This window comes from Myotis nattereri (genome assembly GCF_964212035.1).
Source record: "Myotis nattereri genome assembly, chromosome: 11".
Lineage (NCBI taxonomy): Eukaryota > Metazoa > Chordata > Mammalia > Chiroptera > Vespertilionidae > Myotis > Myotis nattereri.
The window spans coordinates 63623597-63650347 of NC_138086.1; the positions used below are offsets into that span (position 1 = coordinate 63623597).

General features: G+C 44.5%; 1 protein-coding gene across 1 annotated transcript in view; it reads right to left on the minus strand.

Annotated features, from left to right (window-relative positions):
* CPVL (carboxypeptidase vitellogenic like) overlaps positions 1–26751 on the minus strand; it is a 103043-nt gene that overhangs the window by 14723 nt on the left and 61569 nt on the right. The window contains exons 10-12 of the mRNA XM_081102797.1: positions 24815–24913; positions 23172–23345; positions 7409–7591 (exon numbers count right to left, since the gene is read on the minus strand). Coding sequence (XP_080958923.1) covers positions 7409–7591; positions 23172–23345; positions 24815–24913 — 456 coding nt within the window. The remainder of the gene's footprint in view (positions 1–7408; positions 7592–23171; positions 23346–24814; positions 24914–26751) is intronic.

Sequence of the window (26751 nt, forward strand, 5' to 3'; positions counted from 1 at the left end):
CGAGGACCATGCTGTTTCGGTATAGGGCAAAAACTCGGCTGGGCAAAGGAAGCTAATGTTTTGAATGAATGAAATAGTTTTTCTACAAGTCTGAATTACCTACGGTCTGTCGGTGTTTTGAGAGAACAAAGGCCACTTGTAAATCTACAATGCATGGTGGAGACTGTGGTCTGAAATTTGACTTCAGGTCTTGGCTGAAGATTTCAGAGAAACAGCGCCACACCAGTAGACACTGTGGACAAGGGGCACTTTGCTAAATGCGATGCTTCTGCTCAATGCCTGGTTTGTTAAGAGTAAAACTATGTTCTCAGGTTTCTGGTAGGCCTGGAAGTAAATATCATAGGTCAGGGTTTAGAAAACACGTTAGGCATCAGAGTGGAAGTGTATCCAAACATAAGCCACACAGGGTTCCTGCAAGATGAAGGCCATTTTAGTACCAATAAAGGGACAAAGCACATACAAAGGACAAAGCTATGTATTAGAATTCTCTAAGACAAATACTGAGGCTCAGGTCCTACCTCAGACCAATAAAGTCAGAATAACTGGAGACAGGGCCTGGGGATCTGTATTTGTAAGGGTTGAGACACACTGATTTAGTTCAACATTCCTTTGCTATTCGTCCCATCAAGATGAATCTGGCCTTGCTCTGTGATTTGCTTTGACCCAGAGAATGCCATGGACTTTGGAACCCTGGGTTTACAAGGATCGGCATCTTTTGCTTCTCAATTTGGGGGACCAGCCCTCATGCTGTGAAGGCCAGGCCAGGACACTGCATGGTTAGAGGCCATCTGGAGAGAGCCCTGGAGGAGAGGAGACCATCTTGGATAGCCTAGCTTTTACCAAACTCTCACCTGAATGCATTTGCATGTGCGACCTCAGTCTCAATCATCTGAATCAGAAGAACCACCTGGCTGAGCCCATCCCCTCAATATCATTGTGAGGAATAATACATTACGGTGTTTAAGTCACTACATTTTGGTGTGACTTCTTATTCCATAATAAACTAAAAAAAAATGTTTACTGACAATGCTCTATTCTTTTCTTGAAATATCTGTTGTTCCTATCTTGGAATCTTGACATGAACTGAAAAGCAAGGCTGGATACATCTTTCTAAAGCAGATAGAAGTCATGATTACACTGAGAGCTTAGGTGAAAGCTTACCTAATACAAAGGAAGACCAATATCCCCTGTGGTCTTAGGTAAACGCCCTGCTCCTGAGAGTTGGGTGGCCATTGTGATAGACATACAGACCCACCATCAGATCTCCCTACCAAGGTGCACTTGCTGCCCTGCTGCAGGGAGTCCAGTCAACAGAAAGCCTCCAGCTCCCAGCCCCTTCGGGGTCTCCCTCGGCTGCACAGAGCAATCTTTCCTATGATGAGACCCACCTTTGGTGACTGCGTGAGGTGGGGATAGAAAGGCCTGGTCATTTGGGCCTGATGTGGAATACTGATAGAAAAGACTCTCTCTGGAGTTCCCTGCAGCTTGGCCAAGGTTTAGATGGCCTGTGCGACAGCTGGGTTTCCCACCCCTTCCTTTCACATGTGTCACTTCCTAATAAACATCTTGTATCCCAAACGTGGCCTCAATGTTTACTTCTGGAGAACTCAACCTATGACTGCCATAGATCTAGGAGGTTTTACTTCTGAGGATGTGGGATGTGGGTTGATTGCTATGTTCTGGTTTTTCTGGCCACAGACTGATTCCTATAAAAGGACAGAAGAACTTTCCTAGGTCTAAAAGATGGAGACAAAGAACCCATGAATCTGGACTTCCCTCTTTGTGGAAGGGAACAGGGCTGGGAGAGAGATGAAGATCCTGTTGAACAGTTTCTGTAACAACGCCAAAACATTTTCCCGGAAAATTAGCTGCATTTGGTAATCATTGTCTAGAACCTGTCCAGCAGTTACTTTCCTCCATTACATAGTGTCTTAAATGCTCACTCCCTCTCAACCAGTCACATTTATTGCTTGTTGCTTACTCTGAGTTTGTCAATGCAATCAAGAACGTGGTGAAGACCTGCCTGGAACTGTTATTTCCTTCAGAAATAGTACATAATGCTCCCAAAGCTGTTTAAAATCATTTAAAAAAATGAACTGTCAGCAGGAAATTCAAGAAAGGCAGGTGGCCAGCTCTCTGTGGATTATCCGAGGAAACCCTCAAATCCTTCCACTCAAAGCACCATGGTTATTCTTTTAATTGTGTGTAGTCAAAGAAGCACAATAAAGATCATGTTCGTTTTAGGAAAGCACAGCTGGGAAGCTGGAGTTATGCTTTCTGTCTGCACAACATGCTTTCCCCATCCTCCTCCTCCCTGGAGGCACCCTCTTGCCTGTAGGGGACAAGTGATTCCATGTGGACTGGATGCGCTGCCAAAGACTGTCCATTGCCAACACTCCACCCAACTTTGTGACCACCACCACCTCCTACACACCCAAGGGCACACATGTGGGCTACATCTGGCCAACCCGAGTGTTCCACCCCTTCCCACTCCACTGCCCTCTCGGCCTCAAAGGCACAGTGGTGCAAGGGAAAGGTCGGTTTGGGTTGTCAAATCTCAGATACGACTACTATTTAAAGCCTTAAGCAAGTTTCTCGGGTGAAACTTCTGGTTCCTCATTTATAAAGTAGTACATTCAATCACATAAAATATCGGGGAGCTACCAGAATGTCACAAAAAGGGGTGTGGCAGACCACAGGCCCGAGGGCTTGCACATGCTCCAGTGGCCCTCCTGATACCCTGTGAAGTAACTGATCTCCCTCTGAGTTTACAGAACAAGAAACCAGCCCAAAGCTAGTAAGTGACAAAGCTAACATATAAACCAGGCTTGTCTAACTCCACAGTCTACCTTCCTCTCCTGATACCAGACAACCCGCCATTGATCATGACTCTCAAGAATGACCAAGCTTTGAGGGTGGCGGTTCCTTCGCTCTGGACTCAACCTCTAGCTGAAGGTCTCAGGAAGTACGGGAGCACTTTCTTCCCATAAAGCTCCTAATATTCCCTGTTTCCCAGGGATTCCCCTACCCTGACCTCTCTCCACCCTGAATCCATCCTCTTGCTGACATTTTAAACTTTCCAAAGAACACGTGCTTACATACCTTCCATGGTGACAAGTGGTGTCTGCTGCCACTTTGAGAGCCTTAGAGGAGTCAGATACATGGAGACAGAAAGTAGAATGGTGGTTCCAGAGCTAGGGAGAGGGTTGGGGTGGGGGATATACTATTTAGTGGGCCAGGGTTTCAGTGTTCCAAGATGGAAAGTGCTACGGAAATGAATGGTGGTGACGGTTGCCCACAAACATATGTAATACCACTGAACTGTACACTTAAAAATGGTTGAGGTGGTAAATTTTATGTTTTGTGTTTTGCCACAGTAAAAAAAAATTGGGGAAAACCCCAACAACCTTCAATGGCTGCCCAGTGCCTATATAATAAACACTCACCCCTTTGCCTACCACAGAGGCCCCACAATCCCCTTCCACTTTCTCTCCCAGCTTTTATTATCCAGGCTCCAGACTAGAAACTGGGTTGAGCACTCTGCCTGTGCCCTGCCCCAAATACTCTTCCATACTCAAGGTTCTGCCCACCCACCGTGTTTTCTCTGCTCATCTTAGTCAATTTTAGCATCTGTGCTTTTAGCACAAGTTCCCAGATAAAGTCATAACTTTTCCTACCAGTGCATGAACCTGGTCTCACCATCTACTAAGCTCTAGTACTTTCTAAAAATCCAGATACTCTGTCTATGGGAGGTGAGCTATGTGACCTCACAGCTAATCCTAGATGGGAAACACATTATTTCTCAGGCCTGCTGTAATTATAACTAACATATGCAGGTTCCTATTTTAAATATATTAGCATATTGCTGCCAATCTGTCATTCCAGAGGTGGGTCCCCTTGAGAAGCTGAAAACCACTGGACTGGAAACCAGAAGGCCTGGGGTCTCAGCTCGGACATGAAATGGGTAGGAGACTTTGGGGCAGTCCCTTAACCTCTGGGCTTTGTTTCTCCATCTGGAACATTAGATCTGAAAGTCGTTTCAGCTGTAAAATGTTACCTCTCTGAGATGTTCCATCCTGAAATCACTGAATAACCCGAACTGATAATGAAAAAAAAAAATACAATGACTTAAACTACAATCAGGGAAAACAGACTTGTTGGATATTATGCTAAAGGCATAATATCAGAAGCTATGCCCAGTGAGGTTAGATAAGAATGAAAACTGACCAGTGCCTTTTCTTTCAATGTTCATATGGAAACTAATTTCAATGAAAATAGTTTCATTAAAATAAAGATAGAAAAACCTGTAATGGTTTCAATGCTTTTGCCAGAAAATATTAGCTTAATAAAATTTGTTCTAGGAAAATGTTCTTAAAGAAAGTCATCAGTGTTGCTATTATTCTGATTACAAATTTATATTTCTAAATGTGGCATCAAAACTTCCTTGGGGTTCAGATGACGATTCAGTGATGTAAGAACAAAATGTCCTGAATTTCAAAGACCATGACAACATCAAAAGAGATCATGGATGCCCTGACCAGTTTGGCTCAGTGGATTGAGCGTCGGCCTGCGGACTGAAGGGTCCCAGGTTCAATTCCCGTCAAGGGCATGTACATTGGTTGCGAGCATATCCCCAGTAGGGGGTGTGCAGGAGGCAGCTGATCGATGTTTCTAACTCTCTATCTCTCTCCCTTCCTCTCTGTAAAAAATCAATAAAATATATATTTTTAAAAAGAGACCATGGCAGCAACTCTGAAATTCGGAGGACAGAGAAAGACCCCAAAGGAAGCAGCAAAGTGGCCTTGACAGTGATGGCTGTGGGTTGTCACCAGCCAAGGAGAAAGAGGATTAGCCCTCTGATCTACCTGTAACACTATTAAGTCAATATATATTGACTACACACACACACACACATACACATATATACACACAGACATATATACTTATATACACACATATATACATATACACACATGCACATATACATTTATACACACACACACACACACACACACACAACACATACCTGAGTCAATACTAGTAGAGGGTGTGTGTGTGTATATCTATACCTATAAATATATACACTGAAGGCCACTATGCTATTCTATATTTCTTGCTAACTGTGCCCCTCTGGGCATTACTAAAAAGTAGATATTTCAGTTACTTCTTAGAAGCTGTCTTCGCAATAACTCAGTCCAAACCTGGCATTTTACAGATGAACAAACTGAGGCTCAGAAAAGGCCACTGCCCCAGACGACCAGGCCGTGTCCAATTGTTAGAATGGTACAGATGCCAAAGGCTTGCTCCCTCTCGGCCAGGTTGAGCGCCCACCTTCACCCTTCACCTGGCCTCTGAGGCTGGCCGCAGCTGCCTGGTTTCCCTGGGTATCGCTTGCCGGGAATACATGGGGACGCCCGCTCCCTCTCCCAGCACCCTGTTGCTCCCTGCGGGGAGCTGTCACTCCTTTAAGTGGGCATTTTAAGGAACCATCCAAAAATAAGTCTACTTTGGTTTCGATTTTTAAGTTAAGAGCTGTGGGGTTTGGCAGGGAGGGCGGTTTCTATTTTGGCAGACACATATGCATGCTTCTGTGCTGTGTGTCTCATGCTGGAAAGCAAGTCCATGGCTAAGGTCCGCTGTTTTCATTATCAGCCGCTTGACATTTGGACTGTGTGCTCAGTCCAGCCTGACAGAGGATGCCTTTCTTAACATGGGACCTCTTCCCTCCTCCATTCTGCCCTCATCTATACCCACCACCCCACCCTCCACCCAGCACTTTGGGCAGGAGCTCTGCCAACATTTGTAAATCACCTACATGACATGCTGCGTGGTGAAACCCTCCCTATCACAAACATATGTGGGCCTTGTTCCTTTGTTGCCTGTTTTTGGCAGCCAGGGGAGTGCCATGGCAGCTCTCAATGTGTTTTGCATTCACGAGAAGGGTCAGCGGGCGCCGTGTGATATTTGCCACAAGTTTCTGAGTGGCAGGCAATCCCTTTGTCCACCTCTGTGGCACATGCAGCCACAACCTGGTCTCCCAAGCGGCTGCTCTATGCACAGAGCTGCACGGGACACGTGTGCAATGCCAAGCACGGCAGCGCTCACAGGCTGGGCTGGGGACACGAAATAACAGGTGGCAGAGGCAGCCATGAAAGGAACTGGAGGACATGCCGAGTGTGCCCGCTGCCACCCTCCTCAAGCAGTGAGCATATGGGGGACACCTGACGTGTCCATGGCTCCCTGGCCGTTCAACATTCAAGTCTGCCCTTAATGGCCTAACTATTAATATGACAACTTTCCCCAAAGAGTTGATTTTCATTCATTTGCCCTGATATTGATTTTTATCATTTATAATTCTCCTCTTGTTATGTACATTCTTATAAGTAGAGATTCCTCTCACCAGAGCCCAGAAATATGTCTTTCAACGATTTCTTTTGTTCATCAAGGTAGTTAACATTTTGGGCAATATCTAAATTTCTCACATGCTTTTAATTAGAATGACTGGGGTGGGGTAGGCAAATCTATTCTTTTTACATTAGAACACCCATAATTTTACTTGATCTATCAATTCTTCTAATGTAAAAGTAACCCAGTAACCCCTATGAAATTCTTTGTGAAGTCTCATTTATTATGTCAAATTGAAGTACTTTCAAGGAAGTATGTGTCTGATTAATTTCTGTTTGGAGCATGGATTTGCCTAATGGAAAACTCGAGCATTTAGAATCCCAAATACCCAGGGAGCCAAAATTGAGGTCCCAATGTTGCCTCAAATAAAAAATTGAGGGAAATAAAAATGAAGTCCAAAACATTTAAATTTCTTCTCTTGACTAAGCAAATGCTTGCTGAGGGGCTTTCTAATTTCTCCAAAAACTTTCTGGATGTGAACAGTGCAACCGTCAAGTAATCATTGGAGAAGCTTTGTCCTGAGGAGCCGAGATCCACAAACAAAGGCGGGGTGGATAGGTTTGGCCAGGAGTAATATCTGATCTGATTCCTAAAGGGGAGGTCACACTAGGGGCATCAGGTAGAGAGATTTTGTCTTGGGCTCCAGGTATAATATACAAATATGATCATAGATTGGCCAAAGGAGATTACATTGACCTTTCCTCATGAAATTTGTTCAAGCTCTCCTTTTGTTCCCAAATACACTAATTCTCTCATTAATGATTCACTTTTTGGGGGCTGAGTATTCTCTTTTTGACTGCTGAACAATGCCTACTTTGGTGTTGTGTACTTCAACAGAAACTCAGACCACTCTTCCCCTGTGGAAAGTAGGACCACAGAGGCCACATTTTGGCTGGTGTGGGCCTCTGCTTGAGGCCAGCCATGCCCAATCGATGTTTTTAGGCTTTGTTTTCAACCCACTCTCCCATTCCCACAAGCTGAAGGCCCCAAAGCATGTTCCTACCTGATGGAAGTTACCCACTTGCCGCACATAACCAGCCACTTCCTTATCAGACTTAAAGATCTTCCAAACTGTTCTTTCTGCTTTCTTGTATTCCCGGGATCCTTTCCAATTCATGGCCATCAGGGAGCGCTCTGTCAAGGGGGCTGCCACGATGATGTCCAGTTGGCCATTGTAGATGAGCACCTACATGAAATCGAGCCAGGAACAAATGCAGGAGTCAGTGAGTTAAGCCAGTGACTCTACCTAGGTAGCCAAAGTGCACATGCACATGCACACGCATGGGAGAAAAGGGACCTTGAGCTTCTCTCCTGTGGTGCTCCCAGAGGCCTGGCTCACAGGCCAGTGGGGTCATTTTCTTCCAGTTGGCCACACACATCAACAACCTGAAATAAACTGGAGCCTTGTCTCAACTGTTGCCTTCTCCCAACATTTGATTCTTCACAGGAATCTACCTAAAGGCCTCTCTTGGTTGCAAACATGTTTGCACTGTAATACTCGATGATATTACATGCTCGGAGGTATGGCTATGCTAAAGAGTAGAACTGTACTTACCACATGTTTGTAGAGCTGAGGAATACTACACCCCGGATTTTCACGAGGCCTGCATTTCATTAACTGGGCTTTCAGGCACTGCAGTAGCTGGGCCTTCCCTGGGGGTTGTTAACCCATATGGCTCTCCTCTCCACATTGATTGTACAATGGCCACTATAATGCTTTGAGGCAGACAGACAGATGCAGGTGCCTCAGATTTGTTACTTGTTGGAGGCAACTGTGTCTGCCATGCAACTTCTAAGACCTGCTGTTCTTAAATAAGACAGATATTTTCCAACAGTGAGCAATGTCCTTCCTTCCCAGAATTCACTTGTATTTTTTGCCAATTTGATGGCTATTATAATAGAAACAACCCTGGGGAAGCTCTTATCTCTTCTTCCCAAACAATGTTCAATTTGCTTGGAAAAGAATCCAGGTAGCACCCAGCGCGGGTGAAGTTGTGGCACTCCCCAGCAGGGCAACAGGCACTCTCCTCTGCAGGCCCACTTAACGCAAACTCTTTCAATGCTGAGACTTTCCATCTCAGTAGTCCTGAATTTTTAATGAATTTTATGAAAATAAGCCCAAAGAAACCATATTCATTAGTCTTATTATAAAGAAAAACTCAAGCACAATCTAAAGGTTCCATGATTAGTAAGTGGTTAAATGAACTGTGGTATGGACATTTTTTGGGATAGAGCAAAACCATCGAAAATGTTTGCCTGAACCATGAAGCAAAGTGGAAAACCCTTATCCCAAAAGTCAAATATATATATATATATATATATATATATATATATATATAACCATTAGGAATGAATAAGATAGGTAGACATATTCTCATGTGTGTAATGAGACTGTTTAAAAAAATGAATACAACCCATTAATTTCAGTCCTTTTCTCTTTTGTTTTCTACTCTTCTTAGGCCATTTTTATGCAACTCCCACAGTAGGAATACTCATACGGCACTGTCCCTCTGTCCCCAGCAAGGGGTGTTCCTCAGCTCCATGCCACCGTTCATCTATCTGGAAGCTCTGGTTTGGCTCAAGTGAAGACCTTTGGTTGAATCCTCACATTGGATAGAAAAGGTTTCATTGCATATGTTTCCATCCCGGCCTCCCTGGTACAGGCTTCTTAAAAGGCTCACACATAATTAAAAAGCCCGGGACTTTGACACACTGCAAATCCTCCGGCAGCCCTGGCCAGGACTCGGGGGAAGATGAAAGAGTCCTGGGCTCTGCCGCAAGAACGCGGGTCTTTCATGTCCTTCCGTCCCCATCACCACTTCACTCCCCTCAACAGAAACCCAGAGGGGAAAATCCTGGTCGATTTAAAGCATCTTGAGAAAACTCAACTCCCCACTAGCAATAAAATTTTGCATTGTTTATTCAAAGACATTGCCTCAAAGACCTTGAGTACTTCTGGCCCAGGCAAAACTCCTACAGCTGTGTTGCAGACAATATGGAAACAATTATATATGATCTGTACCAGCAAACAAGGCTTAAATGCTCCACCATTCTAGGAAGGCCTGATTATAGCTGATTAACAGAGATAATCATCTCTAAAGTAATTCCTCGGCTAGCCCTCAATGAAAAGATGCCGATTCACTAGGAGATGCACCAGACTCTCCGGCGTTTTCCTCTCCGTGGCCACAAAATGAAGCTTGCTGAGTGTCTTTCTGAGTGTCTCTTGTAGGGACTTGCTAGCAACAGTATATTTTGAAATTGATTTAAGGGATTTCATCAATCGATGTCATCTTTAAGGGATGAAAACCCACAGATTACAGCAAAAACAGGCTAAGATGTACAGCATTAGTGTGCATGGTTGTTGAACTGAATTGAGATGAATCCCAGCCCTGAGCTGCGTCCCTGGTCGCCTCTACTGGTCCTAAACCAGAGCACTAGCTCCCTGGAATGCTGCAGTGAAGGGCTGACCTGCATCACTTTGTGCATGTGACAGGCGGAAGGCCCCCTTTGGGGGGGGGGGGTGGGGATAAATGGAAATCCTTCCTTTACAAAACAAGGAAAACATTTTTAACTTTTAAAGGGCACATAAGTCAAATGCAACCAAAACAGAAATCAGATTAATGTTCAAGTGAAGTGATTTCAGGGCTGGCCTTTAAGGTCCCCAGCCTTAAATATAAGAATTCCTGAGCTTTTATTTTTATCTAAATGTCACGTTTATTCTTGTCGGACCTCACAGGAATATCCCAGTTGCCTGTGGGGCTGGATGAGTGGGCAAAATATCCCAGGGTGCACTGACAGTGAGCTGAGAAGCCAGGTGGGTGAAGTGCATGGCTGGGTGGTCCTGAAGCCCAAGGGCACATGTGGGCGACCCACATCCTAACAGAGAAGTTTAAGGACAAGGCATACGCCCTGACGCATTGGCCAATTATGCAGGATCTACACACACACATTCGCTTCATTTTTTCCTTGTAGGGTGACCAGCTGTCCCGGTTTGTCCTGGGCTGAGGAGTTTCCCAGGATGCAGGACTTTCAGGCTAAAACTGGGACAGTCTGGGGCAAACCTCCCCCGGAGGCTTGCTGGTATTTTAAGCAACAGGATCTAAAGACAGAGTGGAGACAGAAATGAATGCAGGCTTGAGCTACACTCCCCTTGTCAGCAGTGAGCCTAACAAAACCCGGAGCAGGGACAGGGCTGCTGGGAGCTGGTTTCCCAGGCAGCATCCGAAACACGTGTCCTGGGTGGTCAGCTGTGAGGCCTCCTTTTAGAGAATGTTCTTTTCTGTCAGCACTTAGAGGACTGACTGGTGAGCTTGCTGGAAGTGATGGTTATGTGAATACATGGAAAATACTTCTTATTAAAAAAAAAACAATGAACAACTATGATTCCACGGTTTGTGCTCTGTAATTACTATAAAAAGATGCTTCCAATTTGGGAGAAGAAAACATCAAATACAGGCAGTTAGGGTAGTCTAAGTATGAGTGATTTGTTTTAACGTGACTGTTTTCTAGGTTTATGTTATAAATGTGGTTAGGATGCACAAACAAACAAATAAACAAACAATAACATTAAGAGGTTAGGCACCTCCATTTGGCAAAAGATGGGTTTTATCACAGAATAATTTATGGAAACTCCAATATTACCCTTTCTCAATTTTTCATGACAACTATGTAAAAAGCACCATTTCAGTTTGTTCACAGGCGACCCTAAAGACTCATTCCAGAATTCAAGCATTTGCAAGAGACAGCACTAGGTCATCTGGATTACAAGCATCTTTCTTGGGGGAGGTCAAAGGACAGAGATGAGAAAAGCATTTTTATGATGTTCTTTATTTTCTGAAGTGCTTTCGTGTCCACATGGCTTTATTCTCATTCTGCTACACGAGGTCGGGATGAAAGTGTTCGCCTCCGCTTTAGGAAATTGGGACACAGCGAGGTGCCAGAATGCATCCTAGATCCCGACTTGCAAATTTGTACCTGGAACTCCCCAGGGAAAGAGCTAAAGGCCTTCGAACCAACAAGCATGTACTGACTCCCCACAGCGAAGTGTTTGGTGCCCCTGGAAACGGAGAGTTGGTTGAGCATGACACAGCTCACATCTCCAGTTCAGAAACAATCTTGGCCTGTGTGCCCAAGTCCGGTGACATAGCTGCGTCATTTCTCACTTTGGCTCTGTGGGCAAGGATGAGTGCAAGGGCATTGCTCAGCTGGGGGCAGACGCCTCACTTCTGCAGGGAGTGGCCTTGGTGAAGCTGCTGTGGGGCGGCATCAGCTCCTGGAGAAGGAAGCTCCCTGAGCACCCGGTCTGTGCGCAGCCCTTGCACAGTGCCTGGCGTCCCATAGAACGTATGGACACTTCCAGGCATAGTCAGTTGCTCTCCTTAGGCGTTCTGCCATGCTGTAGAGTGACTGCTGCTATGGCTTGCCCAGGTCCACTCTTCCTTCTCCTGGGGACTGTCCTCCCAACCCCTAAAGGATACAGCCCTAGTGGAGCTGTCAATCACAGCATCCCGCCTCTTCTGTGCCAGGGATGAGCATGTGACCTAAGCTAGGCCTCCCTGATGAATCTGCTCAGATTTTTTCCTGGTCCCTATCTTTCCTCTTCACTCCAGCTCTTCAGCTTTTCTGTGAATTCTGTGACCTCTCGTGTCTTCTGATCAAGTCCTTTTATGCTTCAAGTAACCAGAACTGTTTATGTTGCTAAGAGCACGCCATCCAAACGCGTGCACCGCCAGGCCAGTGCACACAGGCCCCAGCATGCAAAACAGGGAACCCCTGGACCCGGGCTTAACCTCCCTGAGCTTCAGTGCCCTTTCCTGGATGTGAAGATGGTAAAACCTCCATCCCACTGCAGCGAGGATGAATGAGGTGATGTGCATACAGCTCCTAGGACAGGGCCTGATACAAACTGAGAGTCCAGTGACTGTTAGGTCCTCTTCATTTTTAGGCAGGTTGATCATTTGATAATGACTTGACTCAACAAAGCACTTCTTCTAAAACAAACCCCCAGTGTGTATAGATGGTCTTTTTGTGCTCACTACTTGGTTGCCAAGCGCACTCTTTTGGACAAAGGCCTATGGTAGGAGGGAATCCAGCCAGGGTAAACCTGAACTCTATATATTCAAACTCCTGAAATAACACACCTCTCCCTGGGACTTTTACACACGTCGGGTATAGCGTCTCAGAAATACTTTCCTGGTAGTCAGAGCCATAAGTTCACCAAGTACTCTTTTTAAAGGAACTTATAATTTTGAAGCATGGGGTTCAAAATCACAAGGAATTTCCCCATATTTAAATGCTAGGAAAGTATGGTAAAAGTATAGCTTTGAAAAGGATATTTTGAATAATAATTGAACATGTTCGTCCTTATTATGTTACAGGAAATGTGCTAACCATTTTACTTCCATGACAATTTCATAACAGCCCCAAAAGGCAGGAGGTAGTTCCCCTTTTTTAGGTACAAGGAGACAGAGGTGCAGGGATGTGAGCCAACTGGTGACAGATTCAAGTTCAGATCTGCCTGAGTCCAAAAGGTTGTGATTCTAACCTCTCTTCCCCACTGTCTCCCTGCCCAAGTCACTACCCCGAAAGAACACATCGATCAGGCCGTGTATCTGTATTTGTAATTCCACATGCAAGGAGCAAACCTAATGATAAGTGTGCCTGCTTGTAATGAAGGATACATGTTTATAGTTAAGAGCACAGGCCCTGTGTCTGGGTTTTGAATCATAGCCCTGCTACTTACTAATAAGATTACCTTAATTAATTACTCAGCCTGTCTAGAGTTCCGTTTCCTCATCTGTAAAATGGGTATAAGGGAAACATATAGGACAGAGAGTCACTGGGAGAATTACACAACATATGCATGTAAAGCTCTTTGCGTCCTAGGCACACAGCACATGCTCAATTAATGCTAGCTATTATTATTGTCACCACATTTAAAGAGCTCAACATAGCTATTCAAACAGCTGCACAATTTCCAAAAGAAATGTCACCTGTGGATTACAATTGTGATTTACGAATAAGGAGCTCGAATTCTAACACAACGGCATGAGGTCATAAATTTGGTAAAACAAACAGCAGGGCCTTATGAAAGTAGTATTACACTTGCAGACAGAAGACTTGAAGCCCAGCCCTGGCTCAGCCCCCAGGGCCTGTGCATCTGGGGTGACATTGACATGGCATCTACTCATTCTTAGCCTTAACTTTCTCCTCTAGGAAGTGAAATACATATGTAGTAGAGTTGTTATGAAGGCCACATGGGATACGAGATGTAAAAATGTCCTGTCACTTGAAGAGCAGGGTTTCATCAATGGTTTTGTTACTCCTTATGAAGATTAATCTGAAAATTACATTGCGATAGTGGAGTGCAGAGTTTTTAAATTGGCTGCCTGAGGCCTTGCAGATCTATCCACTGAGTCTACATCGTGGCACAGTTTTTGCAATTAGATGCCAGCATTCAAATACGAGGAGATCTGACCCTGCTGGGCCCATGTTTCCCCTGGGCCACAGTGACTAACCCTGGACTTGAGCTGCCCCTCTTACACACAACCCCACCCCTTCCTCAGTGCCTCCCCCCTCCCCTCCACCCCCATAGGTACAAGGGCAGTTGCCATTTTTTTGGTGCTTATGCTATTATTTTTCTTCAAAGAGAAAAATATTTCTCCGTATCCATGACTTTGTCATGAGCAAACAGAAAGATCAATAGGTCTCAATCCAACACTGTTCATTGATTTCATTTCCTTCCTGGATCCTCAGGCAGCTGAAGTCCACTTCCATCCAAAATGGAAGGGAAGTGTGGCCTTTTGTCTGAGTGGGAGAAGAGCCCATGACTTACATAAGGAATGTGTCGTGTCTGTTTGTTTACTCGGCTCCTATGAAATGTCGACTTACTCAGCAGCAAATATTTATGAAGCGCCTAAGGATTAGGCGCTCAGGGGACAGATAGGGAAGCATGTGACCTCTGCCCTGATGATGCTCCAAACTTTTTTTAACTCTTCAAAACAGTGACTAATCCGAAGAGGAAAGGCAAGTTCACCCTTCCGTTCTCTAAGTTCTCCTTAAAGGAGAGGTCAACCAAAGTCTGTTCCACGTGCATCTTCCTAAAATCTAATCATTTAACCACCAACTTTTCAAGCTCTGGACGTATATAAATCAGTAGTCGATTCATACATTTCCCTCTCTCAGCAAGAACAAATTCTCCCCAGTAGAGACCTAATGAGCAGAACCAGAGGATGCTGAACCCTTACTTTGCACAGTGTGTGCCTTTCAAAGGTATTTTCTGGGCAGACATAAAGCAACCCACTGTTAGCAAAACAATACCTGCTCACCACTTTACCTGCAGAGGCAACTGAAAAGATCCCGTGCCCTCAGAACTCAGATTTGGACTCCAAGTAAGTTAGGGGGTGCCACATGCTACTCAATGGGGAAAGAGACATCTGGGCTTGCAATGGTCCCGCACAACTGGCTTCTTGAAAGAGGGGGCTGGGGGCAGAAATGTATATAAATGTGCATTTTGTTGTAAATGTCATTGCCTCCAGTCTCGAGGCAGAAGGATGGAAATAAATCATGTGCGGGCTACTGTCTGATAGAAACTTTAACTTCTTTGTTAAACCAAATCAAAAGAACACAAAACCGTTCCCTGTGTTTGCCCGTTTGTGCGGCTACTTTTAGGAAAATGACTGAAATGCCGCAGGAGGCGGCTTTGGTCTCTCGGCAGAGCGGGAAAGCAAACCGTGCTTGTGTGCGAAGGCGAGCTTTTTGTTGTTGCGCTTTCAGACGAAAGATTTATGCTTATATTTTGGCCCATTTACAACCCATCATAATACTTTGCAGACGAAGTTATGCTCTTTTCCCAATGATCTAGTGACCTTAATCTCTAATATTTTGTGGTTTCCTGTTTGGGGAAATGATTGAACAGCAGCCTAAGCTATTCCAGGCGGCCCGGCGTTCCCAGTTGGCCGCTATCTGTCTTGGTTTTGAATGTTCTCCTGTTCACCAATCCAAGAAAAAAAAAAATTGGTTTAAAGAAGGTTTTCCTACAGATGCTAAATCAATGAAACTCCTACCAAGCGGCCCTCCACACTTCCTCCTCTGGCTGCCTTACTTATCATTCTTCTATTACAAACCCCAGCAGCGCCAGGAGTCCTTTCTGCCTGAAGCAATTAGCATGCTCCACCACTGCCGCTCTCCTGAGCAGAAGGGAATTAATTTCACTAATATCCAACTCGACCCAGGGCCCTTCCCCAGGGCTTCTCACCAGCTCAGCTGCAAAAGAAGAGCTGAGCCTGCACTGTGCACAATAAGGTTCAGGAAATGTTCCCGCCCGGAGGCAGGGTTGTTATCTCTTCCCGGACAATGCCTGGCCCCCTGGCCCCAGGTGCCTATGGCTCACAGGAGGCCCTCTTCCTGGTGATTTTGCAGGAATATCAGGCTGGAAGGCTCAGGAAGCCCAATCCCTGTGGTCCACCCGGAGAAGACTATGGCAGAAAACTAAGACCACCATTGAAGGAAATAGCAGGCACTTATGCCACCACGTTGTGCTTCCAAAGGGACATATTTTGCTTCCAAGCTTAAGGAAAGGGAAGACAATGAAAGAGAGAAAATGGACTTGGCATAAACACCCCTATGTGCCTGCCCTCCGCCTACCAGCTAGCTTTGCCAAGACGAGCAAAGAAAAATGAGAATGGAGCAAAACAAGGTTGAGAGTGTGTGCGGCGATTACACAAATAATGTCTTTCAGCCAAAGAAAATTATTCCTGCTTTCTTGCAACTTAACTCTAAATAATTTCGTTGCTTTTAGAGGGGAACAAGGAGCTAAGCCAGCGTGGCAAAGAGCCAGCAAGCCATCACTCCAACCCAGGCATCTGTGAGGAAAAATTAACCACCTAGCATAGCGCACTTAAAACGACTTTTAATGATGGCCCAGAGTAATATTTTTCTCTGGTTTGAACAGAAAAGTCCCGGGCTCACTCCAGGTTCTTCCCTCTGCCTTCTCATTCCAGGGTCTGCTGTCAGAGCCCTTTTCTGATCTTCTCACCTCTCCAGGGTCTCCTCTGATCAATGTCCATCCCTGGGTTTAGGAACTGAAAGTGCCCAGGAGCAGGCCTGCCGCTGCCCACGCAAGTCCCTCTGGAGGTGAAAGTCCTCCCTGGTTGTCAGAATGTCAGTTTCAAGGCCACCGGAAGGGCCATCTCCAAAGACTGCCACATGCTTGCCACTGTGGTTACCTCGCTGCCATGAAAGGAGGCAAGTACCTGGTCGCACAGCCTACTTTTCCTTACTGAATTCAAAAGAGAAGCCCAGCTGATGCCCGCGGCCTCTGGGATTTCATCGGCACAGGAAAACCTGCTATCAGCAGGTGCAAGATCCTCGGCCCGCACTCTCAATGGTGCTATTCACCACAGCCGCCCCGTTAGTCTGCGATTAGCCTTTTTCTCCCCCAAACACAACTTCCCCTTGTTTGGTAAGAAAAGCATCCTTTTCCCCGTTCTTTCCCGAGAATGTCAAATAGGCTCAAAATGATTGTGCAAGCCGCTGTAACAAATGCAGGGACTGTCAGGAGGCCGAAGAAACAGACATGAGTATTCAGAGTGGAAGGAGCTCAGGGAGACAGGGAAATCTAGACAGAGGAGGTGGGGGGCTCCCGCCCAGAGCTCTCGCTTCAGAAAGCTTGGTTAGAGGTTTGGGCTTTCCCTCAGCCACGTGCTGCTCAGTACAGGAAGCCTGCGCTGTGGTGTTGCCTGTTACCCGTGAGAAGATGGGAGTTTCTCATCAGCAGTGAGTGGATGGTACAGACAGAGCCACACAGGGGTATAGCTGGAGGACTTCTATGAGCAGGCCAGGCAAGTCAGTGGTGAAAAGCCCCCAGGGGGAGCCCTAGAGGTCGCCACTCTGGCTCCCACAGGCACTGGGAAGGGTGGGAACATGCCTTCCCCTTTGGACTAATAGCCAGGGCCGACCGCCCCTGAACTCAGTCCCCTGTGCTCAGGCGGAAGAAGAGGAAACTGCAGTGGAAAGAGCACTGGACCTGGAGTCACATCTCATGGCAAATGGACTCAAATGGTGATGACCATGACCCGAACCAAATTACCGGCTTTGCATTTTGTCTCTATGTCTCTAATATGTGACTCTCACATGCAGACCAACAAGTGCCCCGGTGCCAATCCATGCAGTATCATTAGCAAAGCTTTTTGTCTTGTTTTCTTTTGTAAAATAAAAATTGAGGCTGTACTGTTTTCCTCCCACACCCCCAGGAGGGTGGTGGCGCACACTGCTTTGGAGGCCACTCGTTTCCAATGGTGTGGCATCGGTTTGCACTAGTCCTGCTCCATGATGACACGAGGAATAGACTGAGAGGCGACTACCAATGCTGACACCTATCACACGCAAACTACTCCTCACTGTATCCAGAAAACAATTCTCACCCCCCCACACTCCTGCCATCTATTTATCTTTTCAAAGTAAAATCAACTGATATAATAGCCTTTGGTTCAGAGCAGTTGGATTTCACAGCAACTGAATTTAAATACAGTCATTCCTTGGTATTCCTGGGGCATTGGTTACAGGTCCCCTGTAGGTACTAAAATCTGAGGATGCTCAAATCCCTTCTATATATTTACATACATCCTCCTGTTCAATTTAAATTGCTCTAGGTTACTTGTAATACCTAATACAAGGTAAGTGCTATGTAAATAGTTGTTATACTATATTGTTTAGGGAATAATGATATGAAAAATAGTCTGTACATGGTCAGTGCAGATGCAATCATCATTGGCCTAAGTACATATGAGCAACAATATAACAATTTTTCTTTGGAATATTATTGACCCATGGTTGATTGAACCTGTGGCCGCAGAGCCTGTGGACATAGTGGGGCAACTATATATGCATTTCTTAACTTAATGATTCTTAGATTCCCTGGAATCTGCATAGCAAATGGTAGTGCCACTTACTATCTTCCTTCTTACACCACCCTCTGCCCTGCCATATTTGGGTGACACCAGAATAAATTCTACTTTTCCTGTTGCCAGAGATCACAAATGTACTTTCTATTGTTTTGAGCATGAGGTCCCTTCAAGCAACAAAATAAAGCACTTGCGAAATGATTGGCATGCTTACCAAGCAAAGCCATTTAAAACAACTGATCCACATGGCAGAATATAATATCAAAGGGTTGTTGTTGTTTTTTAATAAGAGAACATAAAAATACATTCTGCTTCTCCTTTGAACATTTCATCCCAACATAAATTTAAAGGACAGACAAGAAAAATTGTCAAAAGCATGGCAAGTTTGGGTGAAATCAAAGTCTGTTTCATAATATATGGCCATTTTCATTTCCCCATAATCATTGAAATGCTTACAAATCAGCAAAGTTCAAAAGTATGTCTCATAAAATCCCCCCACAAAAAACAAAAAAAGCTAACCCCACTCTTGCAGTTGGATTATAACTGAAGCAGGTAAAATGACCTCACCAAGCACCCTGCAGTATAAGGTACACTATTTTATTTGCCTGTAAAGTGGCACTTGCAGATCTATAGGCTATGATTACATAAAACAAATGTCCCAGGATTAGCTTCCTCTCTTCCGTTATGCTTCACTAGGAGCCACTTCCTCCCCCCAGACATTTTCATGGAATGGCACTGGCATTCCCTTCATGGCCTTCAAAGGCTTTGGAAGAAAGTGATCACATCAGCTTACAGTCAACAAAGCCAAGCGTTTCCCGTCATGGTTTCATGGACGCTTGGACTCCAACTGAGCCGCTGAGGAACCAGGCCCATGTAAGTGTTAACTTTTTCTTGGTATGCTAGACACTTACCCAATCTCATTTCCTGGCCACTCTTGTTATTGACATTTTGCTATCAGGCGATGTTATGAAGGAAAATGCCACCAGCAATGAGAATGACTGCGAAAATGCGTTCGTTTTAATAGAAATACTTATCTCCCAAACGTCTAAGTCGCCTCCTTTAATCAGGAACTGCCCATTTCTAAATGAAGACCTTTTGCTAGCCCCGGACAAGTAAACAAAACTCCAACGACCTGGGTGTTAAGATTTCAGTCTGGTGGGGAAGCTGAGAAAACAGTAAGATCCTGAATTCTGAAGATGCAATTAGTGGAAACTTAATGAGCTGCAGAATGATAAGTGACAGGGAAATGTAACTTTATATTTACAATTTCCTGACTAGATGAACTTTTAAACACAGCAAACTAAGCCCTACCCCAGGGCAATTTAACCTTTCAAAGCACAGGCATTCGGAGGTTAAGAACCGGCACTTGGAGATGGTACCCCTAAAACTGCAGTGGGCTTCCAGACAACATAGCTACGGGGGTAGCCTCAAATCCAAGGCCAGTGCTTTGCTTTGAATCCAAATGGCCTCCATGTATGGAGCTGTGGCTCCTATTTGTTAAAATAAAGGTTTCACACACCCCCACCCTCCCACACTGACACTCATTCTCATGTCTTCGAAACTATAGCCCATATATTTTTAGAAAGGCAAGAACTAAAGAAAGGGAGGCTAAACACATATTCAGACCCTTCAGCAAGAATCTTCACAAGAACAATGTACCTTCTATATCAGAAAGGTCTAAGGACCAGGGGACCTCTACAAAGAGCAGGGTTTTCAAAGCCCACAGCTCTGATGGAGTGTGAGTTGCATGTCTTAGGTTTTAGAGCTGCCCTGCAAGTACTATCATTATTCCCATTTCACAGATGGAGAAGCTGAAGTATCCTACGTGTTTAAGTATCCTCCCCAAAGGAACACAGCCAGTGAAGGCTGGAGCAGCCAGCATTCAAACTCAGAATATCCAACTTGAGAACCCACGCTCCTAACTATTATGTTCTACGACCCCTCTGAATCCTAAAAATCCTGACAATATTGTGACCTGATTGAATCATGAAGAATCCCATTAGCCCAGCAGAGTATTTCTCATTCTAGTTATTTTGGAAATTATTAATATGATATTGCAATTTACCACCCAAACGTCTGAAATTACTGAGTAGAGAGTGAGTCTGAGTACACATCCCCTAGAGATCATTACAAGAAAAGGGTATGTTTCATACAGTCTATCCAGAGGTGCCACAGCAGTTGCCAGGAGCTGAGGAGGGCCTTCCCCTGTCCACCTGAGATAGTCCGCATTGGCTAAAATGAACCCAGTGCAGGTTCCTAGGAATAGAAACATGTGCACTATTTTCTATGACAAATTAGCACTGAGTCTTACATATCACTTTGAGGGTACTAATGTTTCACGCTGATCTGCGTTGTTCCGATGCCATTGCATATGCATTGAGGTTCACCACCATCACAGGCAAGCCAAAGGTATTTGCTGCCTGGCGGCTCCGCCAGCGCAGCAATGCATATGCAGTCTGTCTGAGCAGACGCCACTTTCTTGGTGGGCACTCAGATTGACTGAACACTTTGTCCTCTTTCTTTATGGAAACATGGTTTATCTGCATCACTGATCTGTCCTCTTTTTCTGACAACTCAGCCAGAGTCTCACTGTTTCGAAAATACTCTGCTTGCATTGGAATTCACATGGACAGAGATGTGTATATATCTTTAGTCAATGTGTTCTTGTCAGTCCATTGCACACTCCATGGTGATGAGCTACTTGCAGGTGAGCTGATTATATGGACTCTCCTCATGTGCCTGGGAAAGGAATCATGTTCCAGTTCAGTTTATACAGTGAGAACATGTATCTCCCAAGGGCACAAAAAAAAGTGATGGGAACTTCCTTATCTGCTCTCCACTCAAAAATACCACTTTGCATTCCTTAATGTTTATATTGTAGCCCATTATTTAGGTTTTGAAAATGCAAATGCTAAGCTCTTTTGGTTTAATAATTTGTTGGGTCATTGACAAGTTTATAAGAGATAATTAAATTTTTAATTTTTTTATTGATGTTTAGAGAGAGGAAAAGAGAGGGAAAGATAGAAACATTGATGGGAGAGGAACATCGATCAACTGCCTCCTGCATGCCCCCTACTAGCAAGTGCACAGTCCCAGCATGTGCCCTGACTGGGAATCAAACCAGTGAGCTCCTGGTGCATGGGGGGACGCTCAATCCACTGAGCCACACTAACAGGGCTAGTAGAGATAATTTTGAGATACCACTGATTTATAGAACTGGTTTTTCATTCATTCGTTCTCTTGTCATCTGCTCCGGGCTAGTGCTGGACTGGCAGTCTATAATGGCAGTCCAGCTAAGTGCTAAGTGTGGCAAGAGCAGCAGAGATGACATGGTCTGAGAGTGAGAGAAGACGACTGTCCTAGAAAGTATTTCATCCATTTCTGCAGAGTTGTAATAGGGTTGCAGACTCTACATGTCATTGACACTAGATTATTTTCGAAAAGGGTTGTGTGTCTAGGAACTCAAACTCTGTGCTAGAGGTAGGACCAGAAAATGGGCCTCTTAGGTCTGGCATATTCCAAAAACCCAATCTAGAAATTGTGCATTTAGCCAGAAACTCCCTGGACAGTACTGAAGGTTGTGCACAGAACAATCCTATATGACCCTATTCCTGACATAGACATTGTAGAAATGTGTATTTCTCATGGTAGAAAATGGCAGCAAAGAGTTTAGTTCAAATAAAGGCAGTATATTAGGATAATTTTTGACAGATGGGAATAAAGTATCTTGAGAGGTTACCTTTTTTTTTCTAATTGATACAAAGGTGTGCTGGCTACTTGCTACTCTGTGCTTTTTTTAAAAATCCCAAACACTAGAGGCCTGGTGCACAAATTTGTGCATGGGTGGGGTCTGGCCGGCCCACTCCAATCAGGGCCAGTCGGGCTGGGCTGGCTGGGGGGAGGGGATGCTTGAGGTGGGCTCGCTGGCCCCGCCCCCTCGTTGAACTCCCAGTTGAGGGGACAATTTGCATATTAGCCTTTTATTATATAGGATTATTCTTGCTTCTGCCAGGAAATAGAGAGGAAGTGGACTGCCTCACTCGTGGTCTCCTCTCTCATGTAAGCACACTTATCCTGCACAGATGCCCCATAGACCATGCCTAGGACAGATGACAGCAGCCCTGGAGGACAGAACTGAGAAGAGAAGCGGGAGGAGATGCACAGGGTGACTCTCCTTAAGGCACTTGCTTTTGACGTCCACCCTTTTGGTGAGAGTCCTAGAGTCCATGGCTCGTTTCCTGAACCCTCAGGGCTTTCTTTCCATGATTTCACTCTCTTTTGGTAGCTCCAGCAGCAAATCAGGCAAAACATCTCAATCAGATAACATACTAGTAGCCGTAGGCTTTCACACCTCCGAGCAGAAACCCTTTCTCATTCCTTGTTTCAGCCTGACAGCCTAGCAGTGTTTGGCTTAATGTGGCTACTGAAAACAAAATAAAACTGCCTTTTGAGCAACATGAATTAATTCAATTAATAGGCAATATGCATTTTTGGAGTAATCAGTTGATTCCATTTACCCCTGACTTCACTGGGATTAATATTACACAGCAAACAATAAGCAAAAATTGGCTTATCCTTTTAGTTCTGTGATGACTTCTTTTCTCAAGAAATGATGAGAGGTGGCATGTGCCAAGGGGAATTTCACTTTAGGAACTATTGGGGTATGTGATTTAATTAGAAGGAAGAAACCACAAAATTTTTCATTTAAAGAAATCAAACAATGAAGGGGTTATTTATACCTGTAAAACATCATAAAAGTAAAAAAAGAAAATGGTAGGAGTCGAATGACAAATCCAAGAAAGTCCCCTCTGCTCTGGGCAATCCGAAAAGTTCCTAAAACAGTAACTGAAGTAACTTTCTCACCTTATAGTTATTCATGATTGCAGTTAACCATGGCTTAACTGACTTCACTGTATCTTCTCGCAAGTACTTTTCAACTATGGATCCATCATTAAAAGTCCGGTTCCCCACGTGGATGGCTCGTCTCACTTGTGTGAGGGACAAGAATTGCTGATAGTAACTTTGTTCCTCGGGTTCCTGGCAGAAGGAGGCATCCAAAAGATATTAGGGAACAAGAACAGCCCACATTTGGTCAAAGCTTCAAATTTCTCATAACCTAGAGTATCTTGTTCCTATACCATTAGGAACAAGATAAGTCACGACTATTCACTTGCTTCCACCTGAAAATTTTAACTTGGGGATTTTGAGTTAATTTAAATTTCCCTAACAAATCTTCACAATCAAATGATACTCTTGGAGCCAATACCCAATTTGTAAATGCTGGACTTCCTTTGTGTAATCTGTGACTCCAATGAGCAATCCCATTGGAGGTAAATACAGGGAAATGGAAGATTATCCGAATTAATTTGCTCCTGCTGGAGGACCTATGGGAAGAAGATCAAAGGAGCACATGGGCCCAGGGTGATGCTAGTGGGTCACAGCTGAGGATTTCTTGCCCATGTTCCCTTTGCTAAAGCCACACGCACCAAATAATCGGCTGACCATAATTTAAGGGGTACACATAGAGTGTAAAAACAGATGATATACTTTGTGAGGCACATAACACTAAAGAAGTTATCCATGAGCCTTAGTTTTAAAACAATACTGTGCACAAGTCTCTGATATTCATTATACTAAAATGAAAAGGACTCCATGTTGTTTTAAAAAGTTACAAAAGGATAAAAAAAACTGTCAGAGTTTGAGATTAACATTTGTGCATCATCAACAGTTTTTGCTAACTGAATTATTACTTTGAAAAAATCAAATTAAAAATTTTATTTCTCTTTTGACACCATATGTTTTTCTTTTGATAAAATCTAAAATCTCAAAGCTGGCAAATCCCATTGATGTTAGCTTTATATTTTATTTACAAAGTAGTTCATGAACAAAGGAATTTCACAAACAGAATGCATTGCTATAGACACTGGAGTAGACAAAGAATATACAACCCAAATCCCCACTTTGGCTCACTTTGTCTTATTTGATTAATTCTACCCAGAAGACATCAACTTTGGCCTACTTTAATGAAAGAAACTACTTGAATACTTTGAGAAATACTCCAGAGGGCTCCAAGTGAGGCCCGAATTAAATGCAAGAAACATCTTAAGACAAAGCAAATATTTTCATAAAGGCCTCGGCAGTTTTGGTTATCCAAGCTGTCTTAAGTACAGAGCAAATAATGTGGGCATTTCCAAAAACTCACTGCAGGCTTGGAACTCAGGGGCCTGCTGCCCAGAACTGCAGTCCCCGCCTCTGTCCGTCACCAAAGAACTTTCTGTATAACAAGCTCTTTGGGGTCATTGGGGGCAGGGGAGAGGATTGTGTTAATCAGAGATTGTTCTGAATTATCTGGAATGTCACACATTCTCAATGGTCAGATTATAATGTTTACAACATTGAGGGGAGGGAATCTATAGATTAGTAGACCCAAAATTCTTTTTTAAAAAAGTTTGATTTTGCCAAAGGTTTTAAGCAAACACTATCATGGTATTTTTAAATGCCATTACCGTGCACTGTAAAATGTTATAGTAGTTAGAGCATCCTGTAACATTCTGGAAGTAAGAAGGGTCTGTTGTTAAGTCACCATCTAGTAGTTTATCCATCACCTAGATCAGAAGAGAGGGGAGAAAGAAAGAAGAACCACATCAGGGTGGGTAAAAATATACAGGCATTTGTCATTTCTTTTATTGAATGGCTTTTTCACTCGTGCACTGTTTCATTCCACAACCACTTATTGCACATCTCCTCTGGGCTAGACACTGTCCTAGACATTGGGGAAGCAGTGGCCATCAGGACAGATTCAAAGTCCTCCCTTGTGGAGCTTATATTCCAGAATGGATTTGATTTTGAAAAGAGTCAAAAATCATTTGCTGTCAAACCACTCAGGTGGGTGGTCAAGACCTGTGAGATCCAGCTTCTAATCAAAACTGTTTCCCCAAGAGAACATTGTCATGTGAGAAAGACAACACAGGACCAGTGATGGCCTGTGCACATCTTACAGAATCGTCATGATGCCCCAGGATTTTTCTAGAAAACAGGAAAATTACCACAGGAGAAGTCCTGGGTGGGAATTGGGGAGGGGAGGCAATTCTAGCCCCAGACCTCCCACAGTCTGTCATGTGGCTTTTGGCAATTGATCGCCCCCTCCAGGCCTCAGCAACCTCATCAGTGACTGTGGTGTGTGCAGTGTGAGGAGAGGTGCTCTCTGACGTCCCCTCCAGCTCTGGTGAACGTGATCATTGTAAAGGAGCAAAGCATCAAACAGGCTTCATTATTTCAGCCTGCAATGCTGACTGAGCTTTCCTCTTGGGTTCCGGGATTTCTTGCAATTTCTATGACCGATGTGGAAACACATTCGACCACTACTTACGGACTTTCCTAAGTATCATTTTATCTATTTCCCTTGAAAAAGCAACAGTCTTTATGTTTTAATTCTTCATTCAAGATATCGGGCCATTGGCCAGAGAGACACTGCATTCCTTCCAGGGTTTGGGGTGTTTTCTTTGTTTGTTTCCTGATGAATCTGGGTTGGGAGAGAAGCTACTTAACCTCATGCACCAGCTCCTCATTATCTCTGGATACACAAAATACTTGAACTTTTAAACAGGGTCACTGAATTCCGTAACTGCTAGTTCACTTCACGTACAACAAACGTCTTTCTGCCTTCTTTATCCCTTTGGGCCTATGAAATATTCTTGCTCTTGACATTGCTTAATCCCTGTATGCTTCGCCAAAAACACATCAAATGTCTCACTTGCAGATCAGTCTCCCATGAGGTAAACTTTGATAGGAAGTCTAAATTCTAAAGGTTTAGTCCTTTTTGTGCTAGCACAGCTGATAGCCCAAAACCAGCCTTGAAAATTCTGTCATTGTGGCCCTGGCCCGTGTGTCCAGTGGTTAGAGTGCTGGCCCACACACCGCAGGGTCCAGGGTTTGATTCCCAGTCAAGGGCATGTACCTCGGTTGCAGGTTCGATCCCTGGCCTGGGTGGGAGTGCATATGGGAGGCAACCAATGGATCTCTCTCTCTCTCTCTCTCTCTCTCTCTCTCTCTCTCTCTCACACACACACACACACACACACACACAAATCAATGGAAAAAATATCCTCAGATGAGGATTTTAAAAAAAGAAAAAGAAAATACTGTTGTTAAGAGTTGAAGAATGATCCTACATGTCCCCATGACGCTCCCTCTTCCTTCATATTTATTATCGCACAAGAAATTCTGAACCACATTCTGCGGCCATGGCAGGCGTCCTGATACAGAGAAAGGGGAGGTGGCTGGCATCCTGCTAGGGACTTCCTGAGCCCCTCCGGTTGCACAGCTGGCTGCTATCAGAATTCCTGGCAGGGGCAGACACTGCCTGGGGGGTTCAGGTAGTGCCCTGGCACCCACGTGCAGACTGGAGCGTAACTTCGTGTTACTCCCCTTCTCCCTAAGTGTG